This window comes from Ahaetulla prasina, chromosome 2 (genome assembly GCF_028640845.1).
Source record: "Ahaetulla prasina isolate Xishuangbanna chromosome 2, ASM2864084v1, whole genome shotgun sequence".
Taxonomy (NCBI): Eukaryota; Metazoa; Chordata; class Lepidosauria; order Squamata; family Colubridae; genus Ahaetulla; species Ahaetulla prasina.
In genome coordinates this window covers 266,835,799-266,855,169 of record NC_080540.1, presented here as the reverse complement: position 1 = coordinate 266,855,169, position 19,371 = coordinate 266,835,799, and the positions used below count along the sequence as shown (strand labels likewise).

Below are 19,371 nucleotides of genomic sequence, written 5' to 3'. Positions count from 1 at the left end.
GGAGAGCACACAGCCTTTGGGGCCCCCTGTGCTAATTGTACAGGTATTTGATGTGATCTTGCTTAGCTTCACCTGCTGCTTCCTGTTTGTTAGGAAGCTTGTGATCCACTTACAAGTCTGTTCCGTACCTGTAGCTGGTTTAGCTTAGTTAGAAGAATGTCTGGAATGATGGTATTGAATGCTGAACTAAAGTCTACAAAAAGGACCCTTGCATAGGTCTTTGGAGACTCAAGATGTTGTAGGATGTAGTGCAGAGCCATATTAACAGCATCATCTGTTGATCTATTTGCTCGGTATGCAAATTGCAAGGGGTCTAAGAGCGGATTCGTGATGGTTTTCAGGTAGGAAAGCACTAGCCTTTCAAAGGTTTTCATGACTACAGATGTTAGAGCAACTGGTCTGTAGTCATTCAGTTCCTTGATGGTGGGCTTCTTCGGCACTGGGATGATGGTAGAGCGTTTGAAGCAAGAAGGAACATAGCACATCTCTAGTGATTTATTGAAAATATGGGTGAAGATGGGGCCAATTGGTCAGCACAGACTTTTAAGCAAGAAGGAGTTATCTTGTCTGGGCCTGGAGCTTTTCCTGGCTTTTGTCTGTGAAATAGGTCCTGCACTTCCTTTTCTGTGATCACTAGGGGTTGTGAACCCAATGAAATGGGGTCAGTTGTAGGAGGCTTGGCTGTTGTTGGTGTGTCTGAGATGGGGTTGTGGAGATAGGTGGCTGTAGTTTCCTTTCAAACCTGCAGTAAAACTGATTCAGGTCATCTGCCAGTTGTTGATTACCTTCAGCCTGGGAAGGAGGTTTGCCATAGCCGGTGATATTTTTAAGAGTTTTCCACATGTTTGCTGGTTCATTTGCTGAAAATTGATTCTTTAGCTTTTCAGAGTAGCTTCTTTTGCTGCTCTTATCTCCTTGTTAGTGCATTTCTGGCCTGATTGTACAGCATTTTATCACCTTTTCTGTAGGCTTCCTCTTTGGAATGTCGAGCTGCTTAAGTTTAGGTGTAAACCAAGGTTTGTTATTACTGTGTATTCGCAAGTTCCTTGTAGGTACATAGGTCTTCACAGAAGCTGACATATGATGTTACAGTATCTGTGAGTTCATCCAGGTCTGCAGAGGTATCTTTAAAAATATTCCAATCAGTGCAGTCAAAACATGCCTGTAGCTTTAATTCTGATTCCTCCGTCCAGGTTTTCACTGATTTAATTATTGGTTTTATGGCTTTAAGTCTTTGCCTGTAAGCAGGTACAAGGTGAATCATGCAATGATCAGAGTGTCCTACAGCTGCACGTGGTAAAGACCGATAGGCATCTTTTAGTGTTGTGTAGCAGTGGTCTAGAGTATTCTTGCCTCTGGTGGGACAATTGACATGCTGAAAGTATTTTGGTAGTTCTTTCCTTAAGTTTGCCTTGTTTAGATCTCCCAAAACAATGGCCAGTGAATCAGGGTGTTTGGCTTCAGCCTCCATGATTTGGTCAGCTAGAGTTCGTAATGCCTCGCTTACACAGGCTTGTGGTGGGACATAAACAGCAATTAGAAGAAATGAGGAAAATTCACGAGGCGAATAGTAAGGTTTGCAGTTGATAATTAGAGTCTCTAAATTGTTGTCACAGAATTTGTAAATTATGTTAAAATCTTGACACCAGGATGAATTAATATATAGGCATAAGCCTCCTCCTTTCTTTTTACCAGATGTTTCTGGAATCCTGTCTGATCGTTCAATTTGAAATCCTGGAATGTTCAGGCTGCTATTTTCAATTGATTCATTTAACCAGGTTTCAGAGAAGCATAGGACTGCTAAATTGCGAAAATCAGAATAGTATTTGTTTAAGAGGAGTATTTCATCCATCTTATTTGCAAGTGAGCGTATATTTGTTAGGAAAATTGAAGGCAGAGGAGTTTTAGTACGAGTTCTTAGCTTGATTAAGATCCCAGATCGTTTACCTCGTTTCCTTCGTTTCCGTCATTTGGTTTTTTTAGTAATCCATGGCTCCGTGGGAATTGCCTCCTCCTGTGTTAGAATCTCCTCCGTGTTTGTAAAGACAGGCGGGGGTGAGATTAAAGAAAGCTGCTCCTTAAAGAAATGTTCCTTAATTTTTAGCAGATGGTCTCGTGAGTAGGAAATCCGTAGTGAGTCACAGAGAACAATTAGAAATAAAGAAACAATTAGAGAGCATTTCACCGAGGCAGCCTTCGTCGGCGCCATCTTAGGTATGCAGCAATGGATGGAATGCAATGGATGGAAGCAGCAATGGATGGAAACTAATCAAGGAGAGAAGCAACTAGAATTAAGGAGAAATTTCCTGACAGTTAGAATAATTAATCAGTGAAACAATTTGTCTCCAGAAGTTGTGAATGCTCCAACACTGGAAGTTTTTAAGAAGACATTGGACAACCATTTGTCTGAAATGGTGTAGAGTTTCCTGCCTGAGCCAGGGGGTTGGGCTAAAAGACCTCCAAGGTCCCTTCCGATTCTGTTATTCATTTAATTACCTTGAACTCTGTGTGGATTTGGTCATTTGTGCCTGACAATATGGACTTCGTTGGTTATAGAAAGGCCTTTGATTGTATTTATCATGACAGTGAGTGAAATATCCTTAAAAAATCAGGGTCCCAGAATTTATCAATGTATTCATGCAAAACCTATAGTTTATATATTTATTTATTAAATGTATGTGTCACTCACCTGAAATATATAGGCAAAAGCGAGAGTCCAGGCAGAACATGGCAATATGTCTTTGCTCTAGATTGGCAAAGGAGTGAAAAAATGCTATATATTCTCTCCTCCTTGTTTACCATTCCATTCACTCATTCATTCAGCCTATATTCTCTGATTGCAAGAAGATGAATATGACTTTAAAATTGGAGGAGGAAACATCAATAACCTGTGGTATTGCTAATGATTCTCCTCTGATTCCAGTCCCTTATAATAGAAGTTGAGCGCAGAGAAAATATGGGGATAAGATTATATTTAATCTTAAGAAAAGCAAACATAACAGGTATAGCAGGCAGTCATATATTTGACAATGAAGTTACTGAAATGGTAGTTAGTTTCTGCTCTTTTGGATGGACTGTTAAGAGTAAAAGAAGTGGCACCAAAAAAATACACACTAATGCTTGGTATGAGAACATAAAATGCTATTCAGATGCTGTCATCTGTCTATACTTACAAAGATCAGTCTTGCACAAGCAATGATTTTGCCTGTGAGACTATAGAAGCAAAGTGGGTCTTTGAAGAAGTTTGATAGAAAGTCTATTGATGCATTTGAACTTTTGTGGTGAAGGAGATTCTGAGAATATATGGGTATCAAAGAAACAAAAATCAATCGAGGCTTGTCACTCAAGGCACAAATGACCAGGACAAATTATCATATTTCGATATATTATGAAAAGACCTATCTCTCTAGAAAAAAACTATCATTATAGGAAATGTATCAAGATGGATGGACTTTATTATCATAGCAGTATGTATATCTTTAGAAGACCTGAAGGATCAGGTTGGGGATATCTGAACCTAGAAAAATTATCTCTATTTTTTCACTAAGAGTTGATATTCATTTGATACTACATAATTCATAATAGATAATGGATATAATTTTGATAATCAAAATTTTATTACCAGTTACAAGACTTGGTTCTTTTCCAGAAATCTGTCTTTGCAACAAGTTTTTTTAAGTTTTTCTGATGCAATAGTAAAGGGTATTTTTTTTTCAGTTTGGCACTTATTTCATAAGGAAAAATGACATCAGTTCATTTATATGAGTAACAGATGGTAATATCTTTGCATGAATTTATAGTTGGGATCTACAGGATTAAAGTAAAAGGAACCTAAAACTTATTTAATATTCTATCTTCTTCAGTTTGGTAAATGTTATAGTTTCAGTGTATATTTTTGCACTATATTGCATATCCTTATAAATTCATTTTTACATCATATTTTGCACAAAATTAAAGATGATAAATTTGTCTCACTGACTGACTTGTTTTTTTCCAAATCTTTCAGTGTTTCAGAGTTTAAATATAGAGCTATAAGTTAAGAAAATTTTAATTTCTAGTCGACTATGTTTGATAAGAGTTGAAATTCATGAACATCTAGAATAGAAGGGGCATTGGGACTTACCTGACACGCACTTTCTTGTTGAGTGGAGACAGCAGCCAGGAATGGTTTGTACTCATCTGTTCAGATTGGAGGACTGAGACTGCTAAAGCTGATAAAACCCCGCCTCCTGTTGCCAGGAACCCAGCTTTAGGCAAAGGCGAAGAAGCAGACTCGATGTGTCAGAGAAAACAAAACAGATTTATTAGTCAACAACACCAGACCGAAACAGGGTGGGACTGGCTGCTATCTCCACTCAACGAGAAGGTGCATGTCAGATAAGTCCCAATGCCCCTTCTCCGTAGTAGTGGAGACAGCAGCCAGGAATGGGACATATCAAAGTTCAGTGTTCCTAAGAGTGGGAGGGACCGGGCTGGGCAGCAATTGCTTCTGATGTGATCACCTGCTACAACACCCTACGTCCAAAAGCTGCCTCAGCCGAGGCAAACTTGTCAATCTTGTAGTGTTTAATGAAAGGAGAAGGTGAAGTCCAGGTTGCAGCTCTGCAAACCTCTAACAACAAAGCTTGAGTAGCCCACGCCGCCGAAGTAGCTGCACTACGAGTAGAGTGTGCCGTCAGATGAAACCTGAACTCTGGTGAAAGAGTTGCTTCCGCCGGCAAAAGGAACCATTGTAGATCTCTAGCATGTAAACTGGCCCAAGGAACAATGGCTATGGATGAGATCATCTTGCCCAGGAGCTGAGATAACATCAATAATGATACTCTATGCTCCACCTGAATCCTGAGAGACAGTGCCTTAAGGCTATTCACTCTACCCTCAATAGAGTACACTCTACCCCTCAATAGAGACAATAACTGCTCCTAAATGAAGCAGACGGTTCGAAGGAGTCAGATGACTCTTCTCCATGTTAATAGAGAAACCATGAGCAGTGAGAATCTGAACTGTGATTTAGAGATCTACCTTGGCCTGAAAAACAGAAGGTGACAAAATCAAAATGTCATCAAGATAACAGTAGAGACGGACCGGTATGGCTCTGATATGTGCCGCCAAGGTGGCTAGGATCTTAGTAAAGGTCCTAGGGGCTGATGACAGGTCGAAGGGTAAAGCCCTATATTGATAATGCTTACCCCATAACAAAATGGGGGCTGGGAAGTGGCTCACCAGGCTAATGCAGCCTGTTATTAACACACAGCTGCCTGCAATTACAATTACTGCAGGCTCAAGTCCCACCAGGCCCAAGGTTGACTCAGCCTTCCATCCTTTATAAGGTAGGTAAAATGAGGACCCAGATTGTTGGGGGGGCAATAAGTTGACTTTGTATATAAATATACAAATAGGATGAGACTATTGCCTTACACAATGTAAGCTGCCCTGAGTCTTTGGAGAAGGGCGGGATATAAATTCAAATAAAAATTAAAAAAATTAAAAAAAATCTAAGAAACGTATGATGATCGGGAAGAATAGGAATATGTAAATAAGCCTCAGTGAGGTCAACAGAAACAAGGAAGTCGCCCTTTTGGACGCCATCAAGGATAGATCACAGCGAGTGCATCTTGAACTTGCGATATACCAGAAAACGGTTCAATCTTTTGAGATCTAGAATAGGTCTCCATCCTCCCAATGATTTGGTGACTAAAAACACATGGGAGTAAAATTGCTGTCCCAACTGATTCCCCGGAACCTGTTGAATAGCCTTAATTTCCAGGAGGTGGCGAACTGCCAACTCCATGAGGGTCCGTCTGTCCTTATCTTTGGACAAGGGCCATTAGATAAAAAAGGTCGGAGGAATGATGATGAATTCCAGAGCTAAACCATATTGAATTGTTTTTCTGATCCAAGAATCTGAGGTAATAATGTCCCATTGTTCTGCACCAATAGGAGTGTCAACACTGCACTTAGTGATGGCATCGAAAGGAACGACCGCCTCCTCCTTGAAAGGGCTGCTTTGCTGAAAGGGTTCTACCCCGGGAACTCCTATCCTGGGACCCCCTCTGCCTTTGGCTGAATGAACCCTGAAACCTATTAGAGCCTGCCCCCAATCATAACCTTGAAAGGAAGACTGATGGGAAATCGGGTTAAACCGGGCTTCCCCTCTCAGATGAATGGTAGGTAAAACCTTCCTCTTGTCCTTGGTCTCAACTAGGAGAGGGTCTAATGCAGCACCAAATAAGGATCCTCCAGTGAAAGGAGCAGAAGCCAAGCTTCACTTATGGCGAGCGTCCTCTTGCCAATGACGCAACCAGAGTAAATGAGCTGTTAAAGCTGAAGCCATAGATCTGGAGGCAAAGCGCATAGAATGCAAGGTGGCATCAGCCAAAAACTGGACTGCAGCAATAATCTTGTTCAGATCTTGATGAATTCTGGTATCATCAGCAGGAAGTTTTCCTTGCAATTGGCGAAGCCACAGTAGAGTGGCCCTGTTGAAGAAGGAGGCTGAAGATGCAGAACAAATAGCCCAAGCAGACCCTTGATGCGCCCTCTGAAGAGACAGCTCTGCCTGCTTATCCTCTGGGTGTAGGTCTTCCTCTGGTTGACCTGGAATCGAAGAAGACACTAAGGTAGCAACAGGTGCATCTACTGAAGGGGTCTGCAGAATGGAAGACAAATCGGTACCAACGTTGAAAAAATGTTTGTCAGTGGAAGAAGGGAGAGTGGAAGATCCAGGAGAAAACCATTGACGTTTGACAACATCCGCAAAGAGACGAGGATAGTTAATTTTAACTATCAGCCGTTTTTGTAATTCTGCTACATTTTAATTCGTTTTAACTGTATATATCTTGTATTTTATTTCTGGCTGTACACCGCCCTGAGTCCTTCGGGAGAAGGGCGGTATAAAAATTTAATAAAATAAAATAAATAAAATAAAACAGGAACTGCCTCTAAAGATCATTCTGGTTCCGAGAAAAGGGGATCAGAAGTACCCTTGGAAGATGAGGCCTCAGACTGGTCAGCTGGAGCGTCTAGTTGTGTCACGTTGGTGGTCTTGAAAAGTAACGACTTAAAGAGATTAGGAGAAAAAAGTCCTATAAATGCCAGTTGTTCTGGGGATAAGCCCTCATCCTCAGATAGATCTGGATCTCCATGTGCAACGTCTTCCATAAAGGAAGGATAACTCACCATAGAGTGAGATGGTGAATCCATGCCCGCATGGGATTGAAACTCTTCAATCTCAGGATCGTCCTCAACAACAGACATAGCTGATTGAATAGAAGGAGCCCTACCTGACAGATGAAAGCTGGATAATAAACTCTGTTGAATAGTTTGGGCTATAATAGCCTGAATATTATCAGGTAAGGGTACTTGATGACCTGTCTCCTGGCTAACTCCAGGAGTCTCAGTGGCCAGAGCAGATTGAGGTTCAGGTCCAGAAGTAATAGCCAGAGCCTCGCTTTCAGATTGAATGGCTGGAGAAAGGGATCCCCACCACAATGCAGCTGTAGGGATAACAACAGGACAGCTCTGCAAGGAAATCTGTCCAGGTGACTCTATCACTGCACTTTCCTGAGCAGACACCCCAGCCAGGGTAACAGGAGCCGGAGCAGCCATTGCAGAAGCAGCCAAGGAAGAAACAGTCTTGCTGCAAATTTTCTTTATTGTTTGATCCCGCCTCTGTTCATCTCGTAGAGAAGCCTTGGAGGCTGGCTTAGAACAGCTAGAAGCCAAGACTGATTTGGGGTTATGGCAGGAAGAACGACCACTCCTAGCTGACGGAGCCTTGGAAGGTCCGCTACCTGATGGACCTGGTTCCTCTCCATTTGGAGATTCTGAATGGGAGTGGAAAGCTCCACAGCTATTGTAAACAGCCAGGTGGTGAGATTAAGGAAAAATTAAGCCACCACCAGGCAAGCCCTGGGCAAACGCTAAAACGTTGCCCCAACTGGGCTGGGAAGTGTAAAATTCCACTATCCAAGTCTCCACTGTCTTTGGGGGCGCTCACACTCCTCTAAAATAATCCCAGAACGCCTGCAGCTCAACAGGATTGAAGCAGACTGGATAAAAATAGTTCTGCAGACAGCGGAGACACCCCAACCCCAGCCATAGTCTAAACCCCAGCCAGAAGAAGGGGCTCCAATTCCCAATAAAATAAAAATGAAACTTAAAATAAAGTCAGAAAGCTCCTTGCAATTTAAGAATGGGAAAAACTCACGACACGTCTGTCCAGGAGAACTGAGACAAAAGCTGGGTTCCTGGCAACAGGAGGCGGGGTTTTATCAGCTTTAGCAGTCTCAGTCCTCCAATCTGAACAGACAAGTACAACCCATTCCTGGCTGCTGTCTCCACCACTACAGAGAATAGAATAGAATTTTTATTGGCCAAGTATGATTGGACACACAAGGAATTTGTCTTGGTGCATATGCTCTCAGTGTACATAAAAGAAAAGATACCTTCATCAAGGTACAACACTTGATAGTCATAGGCTACAAATAAGCAGTCAGGAAACAATATCAGTATAAATCATAAGGATACAAGCAATAAAGTTAACAGTCATAAGTGGAAGGAGATAGGTGATGGGAATGATGAGAAGATTAATAGTAGTGCAGATTTAGTAAATAGTTTGACAGTGTTGAGGGAATTATTTGTTTAGCAGAGTTTTGGCATTCGGGGGAAAACTGTTCTTGGGTCTAAATGTTCTGGTGTGCAGTGCTCTATAGCGTCGTTTTAAGGTAGGAGTTGAAACAGTTTATGTCCAGGATGTGAGGGGTCTGTAAATATTTTCAAAGCCCTCTTTTTGAAAGAAAATCATATGTTGGCCATTTCCAGATAGCATAAGACAGATATGAAAATCATTTTCATCGTATATCTTCAGAAATAAAAGAGCATTTGATTTGTAAAAAAAATAACATGCAATAGTCCGATGCTAATGTAAGCTGGTAAATGTAAAAATAGTAATCCTACATATAGCCAAGATTACCTTAAATACATTAAATTCATCTTAAATATATGATTACAGTTGTATTTTTTATTCTCATCACTCTGTTAAATTATATTTATCACTGCTATGCTTTTCGGGGGTCCAATTTAAAAACATTATGTGAAAAAGGATGGTGACAAAGTAGCAAAGTTTATTTTGTTAGTGCTACCAAACTACAGGAACATAATCAAAATGTTTATGAGCCAAATGTAAATTTTGATTGCCAAGCCCAATTATGACTAATACAATTTCAATAACACCAATATTGGTTTAGCACTTAGCAGTAGGTCTGGCCTGAAAAAGAACAGTAAATCATTTATATTCAGAGTTAAATTTATTCATCTCTGCAAATCCTTTTTCTAATACAAAGAGAAGGAAAAAATGTAGCTTGGAAATTATTTTCGTAATTATTCTTATTTTAACATTTTATGCATATCCTGCCCACTCCTGTCCTGGCATTACTTTCTTGTGTGACGTTTTTTAAAAATGATTTAGAATGTTGTGTATTTGGAAATTTTTGTTGTTGTTAGTCGCAAAGTCGTGTCCAACCCATCCCGATCCCATGGACAACTTCCTCCAGGCCTTCCTGCCCTCCACCGTCCCCCATAGTCCAAGCTCACGCCGACTGCTTCAGTGACTCCATCCAGCCACCTCATTCTCTGTTGTCCCCTTCTTTTGCCCTCAAACTTTCCCAGCATTAGATTCTTCTTCAGTGAGTCCTTCCTGCTCATTAGGTGGACAAAGTATTTGAGTTTCATCATCAGAATCTGGCCTTCTAAAGAGCAGTCAGTATTGATCTCCTCTAGGACTGACCGGTTCCTTTCCGGCTTGGCAGCCCAGCAGATAGGGGAGAGGGGATGGTTACATGCGAGTGGTAGATACACTTGCACAAGTGGAGCTTCGCACGTGAGCGCAAGTGCCCATGTCTTGCACATGTGCCTGTCGTTCACACAAGCACCTGCTGTTCATGCAAGTAGAGCTGCGCACACGCTCTTGCCCACCACTTGCGCAGGCCAGTTCTGAACAGGCTTCAGCCCACTAGTGGGCCCAGGCCTAGGAGTTGGGGACTCCTCTTATTAGATGATCTTGGATAATTCAATTTCACTTCATTTCCATTCATTGAAAAAAGTATATTTTATAAAATTATTATGGGACAACTTGTGAACTATAAACAATTTTGTACACTAAAAATGCATTTACAGAGTTAACCAGATCACTTCTTTTCAGGAACATCCATTACTTGGTCAACCTTTCTTTGTACTTCATCCCTGCCGGACAAACGAATTTATGTCTTCAATATTATCCAATTTACGAAAACAAAAAAAGTGAGTAATACCAGTGTACATTCTCAAACCCCACCTTAAATATTTCATTAAAAAAATCAATAGTGTATTTTTGGTGATGAACTATTGCCAAAGAACCATACATGTTTTCTATACCTGCGAGAGGTTGGGGTGGAGGTTACAAAATAAGGTGCTAATTCCTAAACTTATTGTCTGAACCAGTATATAATTCTTATAGTTTCATAGTTCATAGTTCATATAGTTCCACTGTCATAACTTCAAACAGTTGCTGAATGAATGGTTGTAAGTCAAGGACTAACTGGATAGTGTTTCTTTTTCTTGTGCTTTAGTTTGAGCAGCTTGATTTTTGCTTTCTGTTCTTTGCTGGTTTAACACATTCTGATCTTTCTTTCCTTGGTATTATTTCTACAAATCTAGAATACTAGTACACATTCTATCTTAGTGACCTCACTTAATGTCCTTATCTGTTATATATGTCTTCTTTTTCCAGATTGTCACTAACAGTTTTATGCAGCTACACTGGCTTCTGCTATTTTTCTTTTTCTTTGTTAAATTTACAAAGTTACAATTGGGGTTTGAGCATCTTCCCATTTTCTTTGTCTGCCACCTATTATTGCTTTGTATTGATTAAAGTCTGTTTTCTTAGTTTCAAGAGATGTGTTTGACTATAATCTGGTTCTGATAGTAGGGAGCCACCAACTACAATTCCCCTCTTTGTTATTTTTGCAGGTAGCAGTTCAGTCCTACTGTTGTTCAGGGTTGAGAATTTGAGCTTTCTCATATTTCTCAAACGCTAAAAAATTCAGTTGAATGCCTAAAATAGAGAAATGTGAGAAGAAAATAAGCTATACTCTCAGATCACTGTCAGGTCGTCCATTTACTTCAGTTACTTTACAAATAACTTGATGCTTTTTAAAATTCATCAAAGTCCATTACTATGGACTTTAAACAATCTTTCCAACATTCCTTTCTAAAAGAGTTTTCAATAATATGCAACTTTGTGCTTTTATTACATTATAGGTTCCTTGTATGTTTCAGATCTGTTGAATTTCATTTACAATTTTTGCAGCTTTTCTTATTTAAAATGGGATTTTTTTTAGAAACACCCTCCCCCACCCCCAAGTTGAATTGTCTTCTTATACTTAATTTAAAGTATAAACAATTGCAGTAAAACAATTTCACAATCACCAACTAAAAGAGTATATGGTGGTACCTCTTGCAATTAATTCATCCTCTGCAGAGATGTCCAGCAACTGTGTCTGTCTCAAAATACACTGTACTGGAAGGTTAGAATTGCCAATAATGTAAATCATTTTACAAAATACTCTTTTTTATATTTATATTTTATATTTATATTTTATATCTATATTTTAATAAAACTAGTGCCCAACTTTCAAAGATATTTGAAATATTTCATTACTGTTCCTCTAAATAGAAATGTGCATTTTCTTTTTTCTTTGTAGGCATACAAACTACATTATTTCATGGTTGAGTGTTGTTGGCCCAGTTGTGGGTCTCCATATGCCTTTGAGTTATGCAAAAGCCACTTTGGACGAGACTACAGGTGCTGATTAAAGAGGTAAAATATAAGGATGTCATTATTTATTTATTTATTGAATTTTTATGCCATTCATCTCCACAAGGGGCAGCTCTAGACGACTTAAGGTAAAGGTAAAGGTTCCCCTCGCACATACGTGCTAGTTGCCGACTCTAGGGGCAGTGCTCATCTCTGTTTCAAAGCCGAAGAGCCAGCGCTGTCCGAAGACGTCTCTGTGGTCATGTGGCTAGCATGACTCAACACCAAAGGTGCACAGAATGCTGTTACCTTCCCACCAAAGGTGGTCCCTATTTTTTCTTCTTGCATTTTCATGTGCTTTCGAAACTGCTAGGTTGGCAGAAGCTGGGACAAGTAACGGGAGCTCACCCCATTGCATGGCAGCACTAGGGATTCGAACCACCCAGCTGCCGACCTTTCGATCAACAAGCTCAATGTCCTAGCCCCTGAGCCACCGCGTCCCTTCTAGACGACTTACAAATAAGTAAAAACAATAAGATAAAATATTAAAATAAATATTAACATTAAAAATGATTAAAAATCATCAAAGATGGGAAGGAACGGAGCAAGATGTAAATGAGATGGAAGTGGAGTCTTATCTCAGTCTATCAGCCATCTCCAGTATGATACAAATAACCGTCATTCGGTCCCCAGGCCAATTGGAAAAGCCAACTATTCAAACTTTCAAAAGGCCAGAAATGTCCCAAAGATGCTTTTTCAAGAAGCAACTGAACTGTTTTGTTTTTCTTGGAAATGTTTCACTTCTTATCCAAGAAGCTTCTTCAGCTCTGACTCTGATTCTTCAGCTCTGGATGGTGGGGAATGGAAAGATTTATACTCCTTGCAGACAGCTGGTCATTTGCATTCTTAAAGAGAGCTGTTGAGGCCCCCTGGAGGTTTATCTGTGTTGTTAGGGTCACCTGAGTAGTGCAAATGGGTGGGGAGCCTTCTTGGAACTGTTGAAAGGACTATAGACTGGAGATAGATAATGTCATATCCCTCTCCTTCTGTTGAGAGAGGGCTGTTCAATTTTGACATAGATGGCCTCTTTGACCCCTCTTTCAAACTAAAGGGTAAGTGAAAGGTCAAGGAGGCCATCTATGTCAAAACTGAACAGCCCTCTCTCAACAGAGGGGGAAGCATACAACATCATCTATATCTAAAATGGGAGTACGGTTTTTCTAAAAAGTGAGCTCCTGAGTTTGTTGCGTTTATTTTTATTATATGGCTTATATACTATATTTTGTATCTTTCCATTGATTCTACACTGTTCTTCAGAATACTATACATTGATTGTCTTTGTGTGAACACTTGGTGCAGATTAAATTAGAGATAATTTTCACTATAGTTGAGAAACTGGAATATTTTCCCTGTTTCTCTATAGAAAAAATTTCTTTCCCATGTTATATATGATTGTTACTTATGACACAGTACTTATGACTATGACTAATAAGATTGGTCTCACTTAAGAAGAATAAAATCTAGGATGCAAATTGTAATAAAATAAATGAATATGGAAGGATCCTTCACATGCTATATTTTTGTCCAGGAAAAACAAATACATGTTGAAGTGATAGCTGTATCTAGCGAATCTAAAATTGCTTCTTTTTTTCAGAGTATGTTTTTGGTGATAGTTATTTGTCTTACATATTTATGCAGTGAGAAACTGTTTTTAAATGCTAAGGGTAATTATTCTAATAATCAAAGAAAAAATAAAAGCAAAATTAGTTTAGATTCATCATTTTCTTCATGTTTACATTTTGATCTCATTCAAACCATAATTTCTGATTTCTTTTTCATTGTTATTTCAGATTATGGACAAAAATATGGATTTGGGTGTCACCAAAGTGTCACAAGCCTTGTAATTTAACTTATGCTTGGAGCTAAGAATAATACAACAGTGGAGACCATATTGCATTGATATAGTCTAATGAACATCCAGTTTACAAATAAGTTTTCATTTCAGTCAGGATACATGATGCCATCGGGATACAAATATTTATTCATATTATAATGTCTTTGACTGTGATAAGTGGGGGAAAAGATATTCCTCCCCAAAACAAGTAAGAGGACTATATTGGAGCAACATCTGGACAAGTGATTCAAATCATAGAAAGAACATAAGCAATTGCCAAAAATATCTGAAACCAGTAATAGTTATAACCATTTCTCTATCTTGACTGCTGTTAGAGCTTATGCAAATTAATGAAAAGGAATAATTTGTGTGAACAGTTGCCTTGCTGCAGGACTCATGAGCAAAGCTGATAATATAACTTAACATTCTTCTTTTGAAGATTTAGTATGAAATGTAATCATACAGAATGTTAATAAGCCGGTGCATACATAAAGAAAATTATTATTGGCTATAGCTTCTATTTATAAGCATTATAATATATTGAGAAAGGCTAATGTTTTGTATGACTTATGACCAATTTTATATCACGGTGGCAATTTTATTTTTTCAAGTGTCTTTCCTCTTCCTGTAGAAATGAAGAATTTTGGTATAAAAATGCAGTAAGGGATGCAGCTTTTTCACCAACTTATAATTTATGGTCCATCAATCAAATGTCGTAGCCTAGGTCCCATACCAGAAATAACCCAGACCTGGAGGAAAGTGCCTAAGGGATCAAAATTGGCTTTGAAAAGAATCTGTTACTATGTCTGGATGTCATTCTCATAAATAAAATGGCAGCTGCTTTCACACCTACTTGTCTTTCTGTATGCTATTTCTTTAAAGAAAAACGTTGGACTTAGAAAAAAGTAGTATATGTAATAGCCCAATCCAAACCATCTGAAATTTAAGTCCTCTAAATAACATGTATCTTTGTTTTCTGATTTTTTCCAGCTGATTTTCTTTTTAGCAGAGTTGCATAAAGATAAACTGTGCTGAAAAGTTTACATTATGAGTTCCATGGTTTTATTTACAAGTCTGTTTCATGCCTACAACAATCTAGACATGCACACACATGCTTATGTATGGTTGTGGCTTACTCTTTCAAGAGGTTAATTAGCAGTCGATGTATGAAACCAATTAGCAGAAAATGGCCAGGTTTTTATTTCAATTATCTTATTTAATTAGTCGCTGCCTGATTAATGTCAATTATTTCTCTGAGATGCACCCTAGCATAGTATGTGCCTTCCACTTGGTTTTCATTTCCATTAGAATAGTATCAGTTGTCAACAAAATCTGCCTATTTCTTATTATAGTAAATGGTGTCGATATTCCAATATTGTACTATTCCGATTACAAGTTAATTTTCAAAAGCTCAATGTGTTTTGATAATTAAAAAGACAATTCATTACTTTAGCTTCTTTCATAATATTAGGATGTATTGAGGTAATTTATAGGGTACAGTGAAGACTTGGGGCTTGTTCTTAGCTTTATGCCTTTTCCTCATCTACAGGAAGCAGAGATTAAATAGATTTCATATAAATGGTACCATAATATTAGTATGAGAAATATTATACTCTAATATAATATCCATATAATTTCCATGCCCTTTTCATTTTTCTTCAATTTTTTATTTTTATATTTTGTTATAGAAAACAAATACATGTAAAGCTTACTATTTAAAATATTTTAAAATATCTCCTAATTATTAAATATATATTATTTTGCATCCTTTAAAATAGCTACAGTGCAGTTTAATAATTTTGTTTGATGTTATAACTTTGCATTTTTAAACTGAGTCTTGTGTTGTCTGTCTGTTCATGTATATGTGCACTACCATATTAAAACACATAGAAGGCAACTAAGAGTTGTGATACCAACTTAGTCTTAAAAGCCATGTTTTCATTCCTTTGATCTAAATATATACCATATAACAAAAATGAAATAAAATTTCTCATGTTAGTGACTCTACTCTTATTTGGATTCTTATATATTCAGGAGGCATGTTGTCTGAATATCACCTGGTATCTTAATTTTACATTTTATTGTATAAAATAATTATAATATTTAATTATGTAATTATTTAACCTATAATTATTTAATGTACTTGAGCCTGTTTAACTATTTTTAATGGCAGAATTTATATCATGATAACATGGCAAGCTTAGTACTTTAAGTTGGGTCTATCAGTAAATTGCCACCAGATTGCAAAAATTCCATTGCAAAAATTCCATTCCTGGTTGCTTAATAGAGTTAATGTTTCACTGTATGGTGCTAGAATTTAAGACAGAGCGCTGAGGAAAAATGATGCATATTTCAGTAAATGCAAGGAAAGTATCCAGAACATTTCTATTTTAATACTAGTACAAGACTAAGAATCATCCTCTAGAAATACACTACTTAATTTTGCCAGTTTCTGTTAAAGATCCATGAAGGCATCTTAGTAGAAATATTTTTTTAGTTAATAGCCATCATTCAGAAAAATACAGATTCTAATCATAGAGGTCAATATATACAATATGATATATAGCTGTACAGTATCTAACCAATGATTAATTTGTTGATCTATTCCACTATTTGTTCAATATAGAAATACAAAATACACGTATATGCTAATATTTATGAATGTTTTTATCTCATGACTTTTATGGTTTCATCAATGTATAAAATACAAAAAAAATTATAAATAGGAAATTAAAGAGGGCAGGAAAGAAAATATGAGGTACAAGGGAAGAAAGAAAAAAGTGTGGACTTCCAATTTTCTTTAGCACAGTACAAGATAATATTATAGCCTCAACTTTTTACTTTTACAGTATGTACAGTATATAATCAGTATATAATTAGCCATTTCTATAACAACAAATTTATCTAATTGACAAAAGTCAAAGTTTCATTTTTTTTTTACCCCAAGCACAAAATTCCAGAAGATATCTAAAAAGAAAACATAATTAAATATATTTTCCTCTTTGAATAAAACAATCAATTTAACCATTTCTGCTTTATCTTCCTTGCTGTGGAAGGGCTGCATCATTGAGGGCCACATCAGTGTTGTGTTTGACCTTGGGAGCCAGGGTGGGCGTGGCCAGTTTGACGTCATTCATGTCGGAGGTGTCTGGTGGCCTGAGCACTCTGCCAGACAAAATGGGCTTCCGAGCTCCATTTTTGGCTGGGACAGCCTCCTGCAACCCTCTGCCAGCACAAACTCTACGCAGCCCTCCCAAGCTCCATTTTCACTGGCAAGAGGCACCACGGGTTGCTCCTTTGTTGTTTCTAGGGTGGCCCCGCAGGCCAAATCTAAGCACCCTGCGGGCTGGATCTGGCCCCTGGGCCTTGAGTTTGACACCCCTGCTGTATAGTGTTATGGTCACTATAAAATAAAATTAAGTGAAAACTGAAGTATAGAAAACTCTGCTAAGATGAAATATTAAAACCTCTAGGATTTTTAGCTTGCAGCAGAAGCAGATTTAAAAAGGTTTTAAAGAAACAGGAATAGAAAATATATTCCCACTCTCATTAAAAGTAAATGCAGGGGACTGAAAAAAGAAGCACTTTCATTTTTGTACAAAAAGAGATTGGACAAATTAATGTTGGGTCAGACAAATCAGTGGCTTATCATCTCAATGGCTATTTGTCATCTCTGAAATTATGACCCGTATGGGCTTAAATATCAATTGGTGTGGTAGATTGTTACTGCTGGTCCTTGTTTATGAGCTTTCTGAATTCCTATGTTTGCCCATTATGGGACACAAAATGATAGACTAGAGAGGCCTTTGGTCTAATTCTGCTAGACATATTGTGCAGCAATTATATAAAAGGCAACTTACAATGCAAAAGTTAATTGTCAACAATTAAGCTGTCAGTAAACATAATTAACTGTCTTCCTGTAAACAGTCGGTTAACTTTTTCTGTACAATAGTTCAGTGTGCACAGGAAGAAATATTAATTCATTCCTAGGTGAAGTACAAAAATATATAAACTGTTATCAAAGACATCTTATCACTGTGCTATATATATTGGACTGCCAAACCACCCGAATTTTATATTTTATTTATTTAACAAATTTTGAAACTGCCCATCTCCTTCACAAAGAGGAGGCAAAAGGGACAATTGCTCAGAAAAGAGAAAAAACAAAACAAGATGATAATAACATCTAAACATTTGTGTATGTGGTTCCATACTATGTTGATGGCTGAAGAGAAAATGCATATTAAATGCCAGCTAAAACATATTCACAGTATTATTAATAAAATATTATTAGTAGCCTCAGGCCCCAGGAACTAATTATCAAAAGTGAGTTTGATGTCTATTTTTTAACTTTAAAAATTAATAGTGAAATACAATAAAACTATAGCACCAGCAGGGGAGAAATAGATAAATGATGGTTATACAGTGAACAAAATGAACCTAAGTATATTATTACGGTGCTTAAAATAAACATGACAAAAAATAAAAGCAATTAAGGGAAAGAAAAAATACCTTTATAATAACTATCAATAGTAATATAAATTAAATTAGTCTGTAAGCTTATTTTTAAATGTAGAGCATAGAAAATGTTGCTTCACTTTTCAGAGATAATTTTAATAGACTCAAATCCTAGATTCATTTCTTAAAATCAGGAAGGTAGGTTTATATCTGATGATATAAAATCATCATCTTCTCCATGCTCCAGGCTTAGCGCAGCCCAAAGCTCTTAATGAGATGACAGAGTCCGTGTTTTAGAAATATAGTTCAACATAACATTAAGGTTCTTAACTATAATATTTCTTCCCAAAATGGTGTTAACAAATGCATTTATTTGAAACCAAAACAAGGTTCAACAAAACCAGCTCATACGAGTTAAATTTCAGTTAGATTTCTGACAACTCCAACTCAAAAATCTGGACATTAGTTTGTGGTCACGCTAGATTATGCTTCAGCTTTCATTCTGCATGCCTTTAGCCAAATAGCTTTCTACTTGTAGTTCAACCATTAAGAGCCTCTCTCTGATTTTGAAATACTGAACTACATTAAAATTTGCTGTTATCTGTAACTGTAGTAGATAATAAGAGAAATAAAGAATTAAGAGCTGGCATGAAAAGAAAAGGTGAAAGTTTGAAAACATATTATCCTCTTGGGTGGCATAAAAATGCAAAATGGGAGATGTTTAGAATTATGATTGGCTTTACATTTTGCACAAGAATTATCACTGAATAAAATGTGATGCAAAAGTGTATCTAATTAAACCCAGAGACTACAATATAAAGAGGCTAACAAAGATTATGGTTACAGTTGCTAAGGAAAGCAAGACCTTTGGCAATTTGCAACAATAAAAATGAAAATTATTGGTTTGTATATTTTCATCGCAGGGCTACTAGAGAAAACTAAGCTGGGTGGTATGTGAAACTAATATATTGATCTTTGAATAAAGAGTTTTGCTCTTTATTCACTGCAAAGTGATTGTGTATTATTGGCCAGTGGGTGTAACTGAAGCATTGTTCAACTGACCAGGGAGCATAACAAGAGGGAAGAAAGAAAAACATACAGAACCAGAGAACAAAATTTAATCTTGAGGTAATCTTGAGTTGCAACATAAAGAAGAAGACTGCACTGGTGGTATGATCCCAAAAAGTAGAAAATTTTCATCAAGCAAACCGCTGAAAATCTGAGA

General features: G+C 37.5%; 1 protein-coding gene across 1 annotated transcript in view; it reads left to right on the top strand.

Annotated features, from left to right (window-relative positions):
- The window catches only part of ATG10 (autophagy related 10), a 144,905-nt gene extending 130,371 nt beyond the window's left edge, over positions 1 to 14,534 (top strand). The window contains exons 6-8 of the mRNA XM_058168817.1: positions 10,202 to 10,299; positions 11,742 to 11,857; positions 13,645 to 14,534. Of these exons, the coding sequence (XP_058024800.1) occupies positions 10,202 to 10,299; positions 11,742 to 11,853 (210 nt within the window). The 3' untranslated portion in view covers positions 11,854 to 11,857; positions 13,645 to 14,534. The remainder of the gene's footprint in view (positions 1 to 10,201; positions 10,300 to 11,741; positions 11,858 to 13,644) is intronic.
- Positions 14,535 to 19,371: the final 4,837 nt, after the last annotated feature.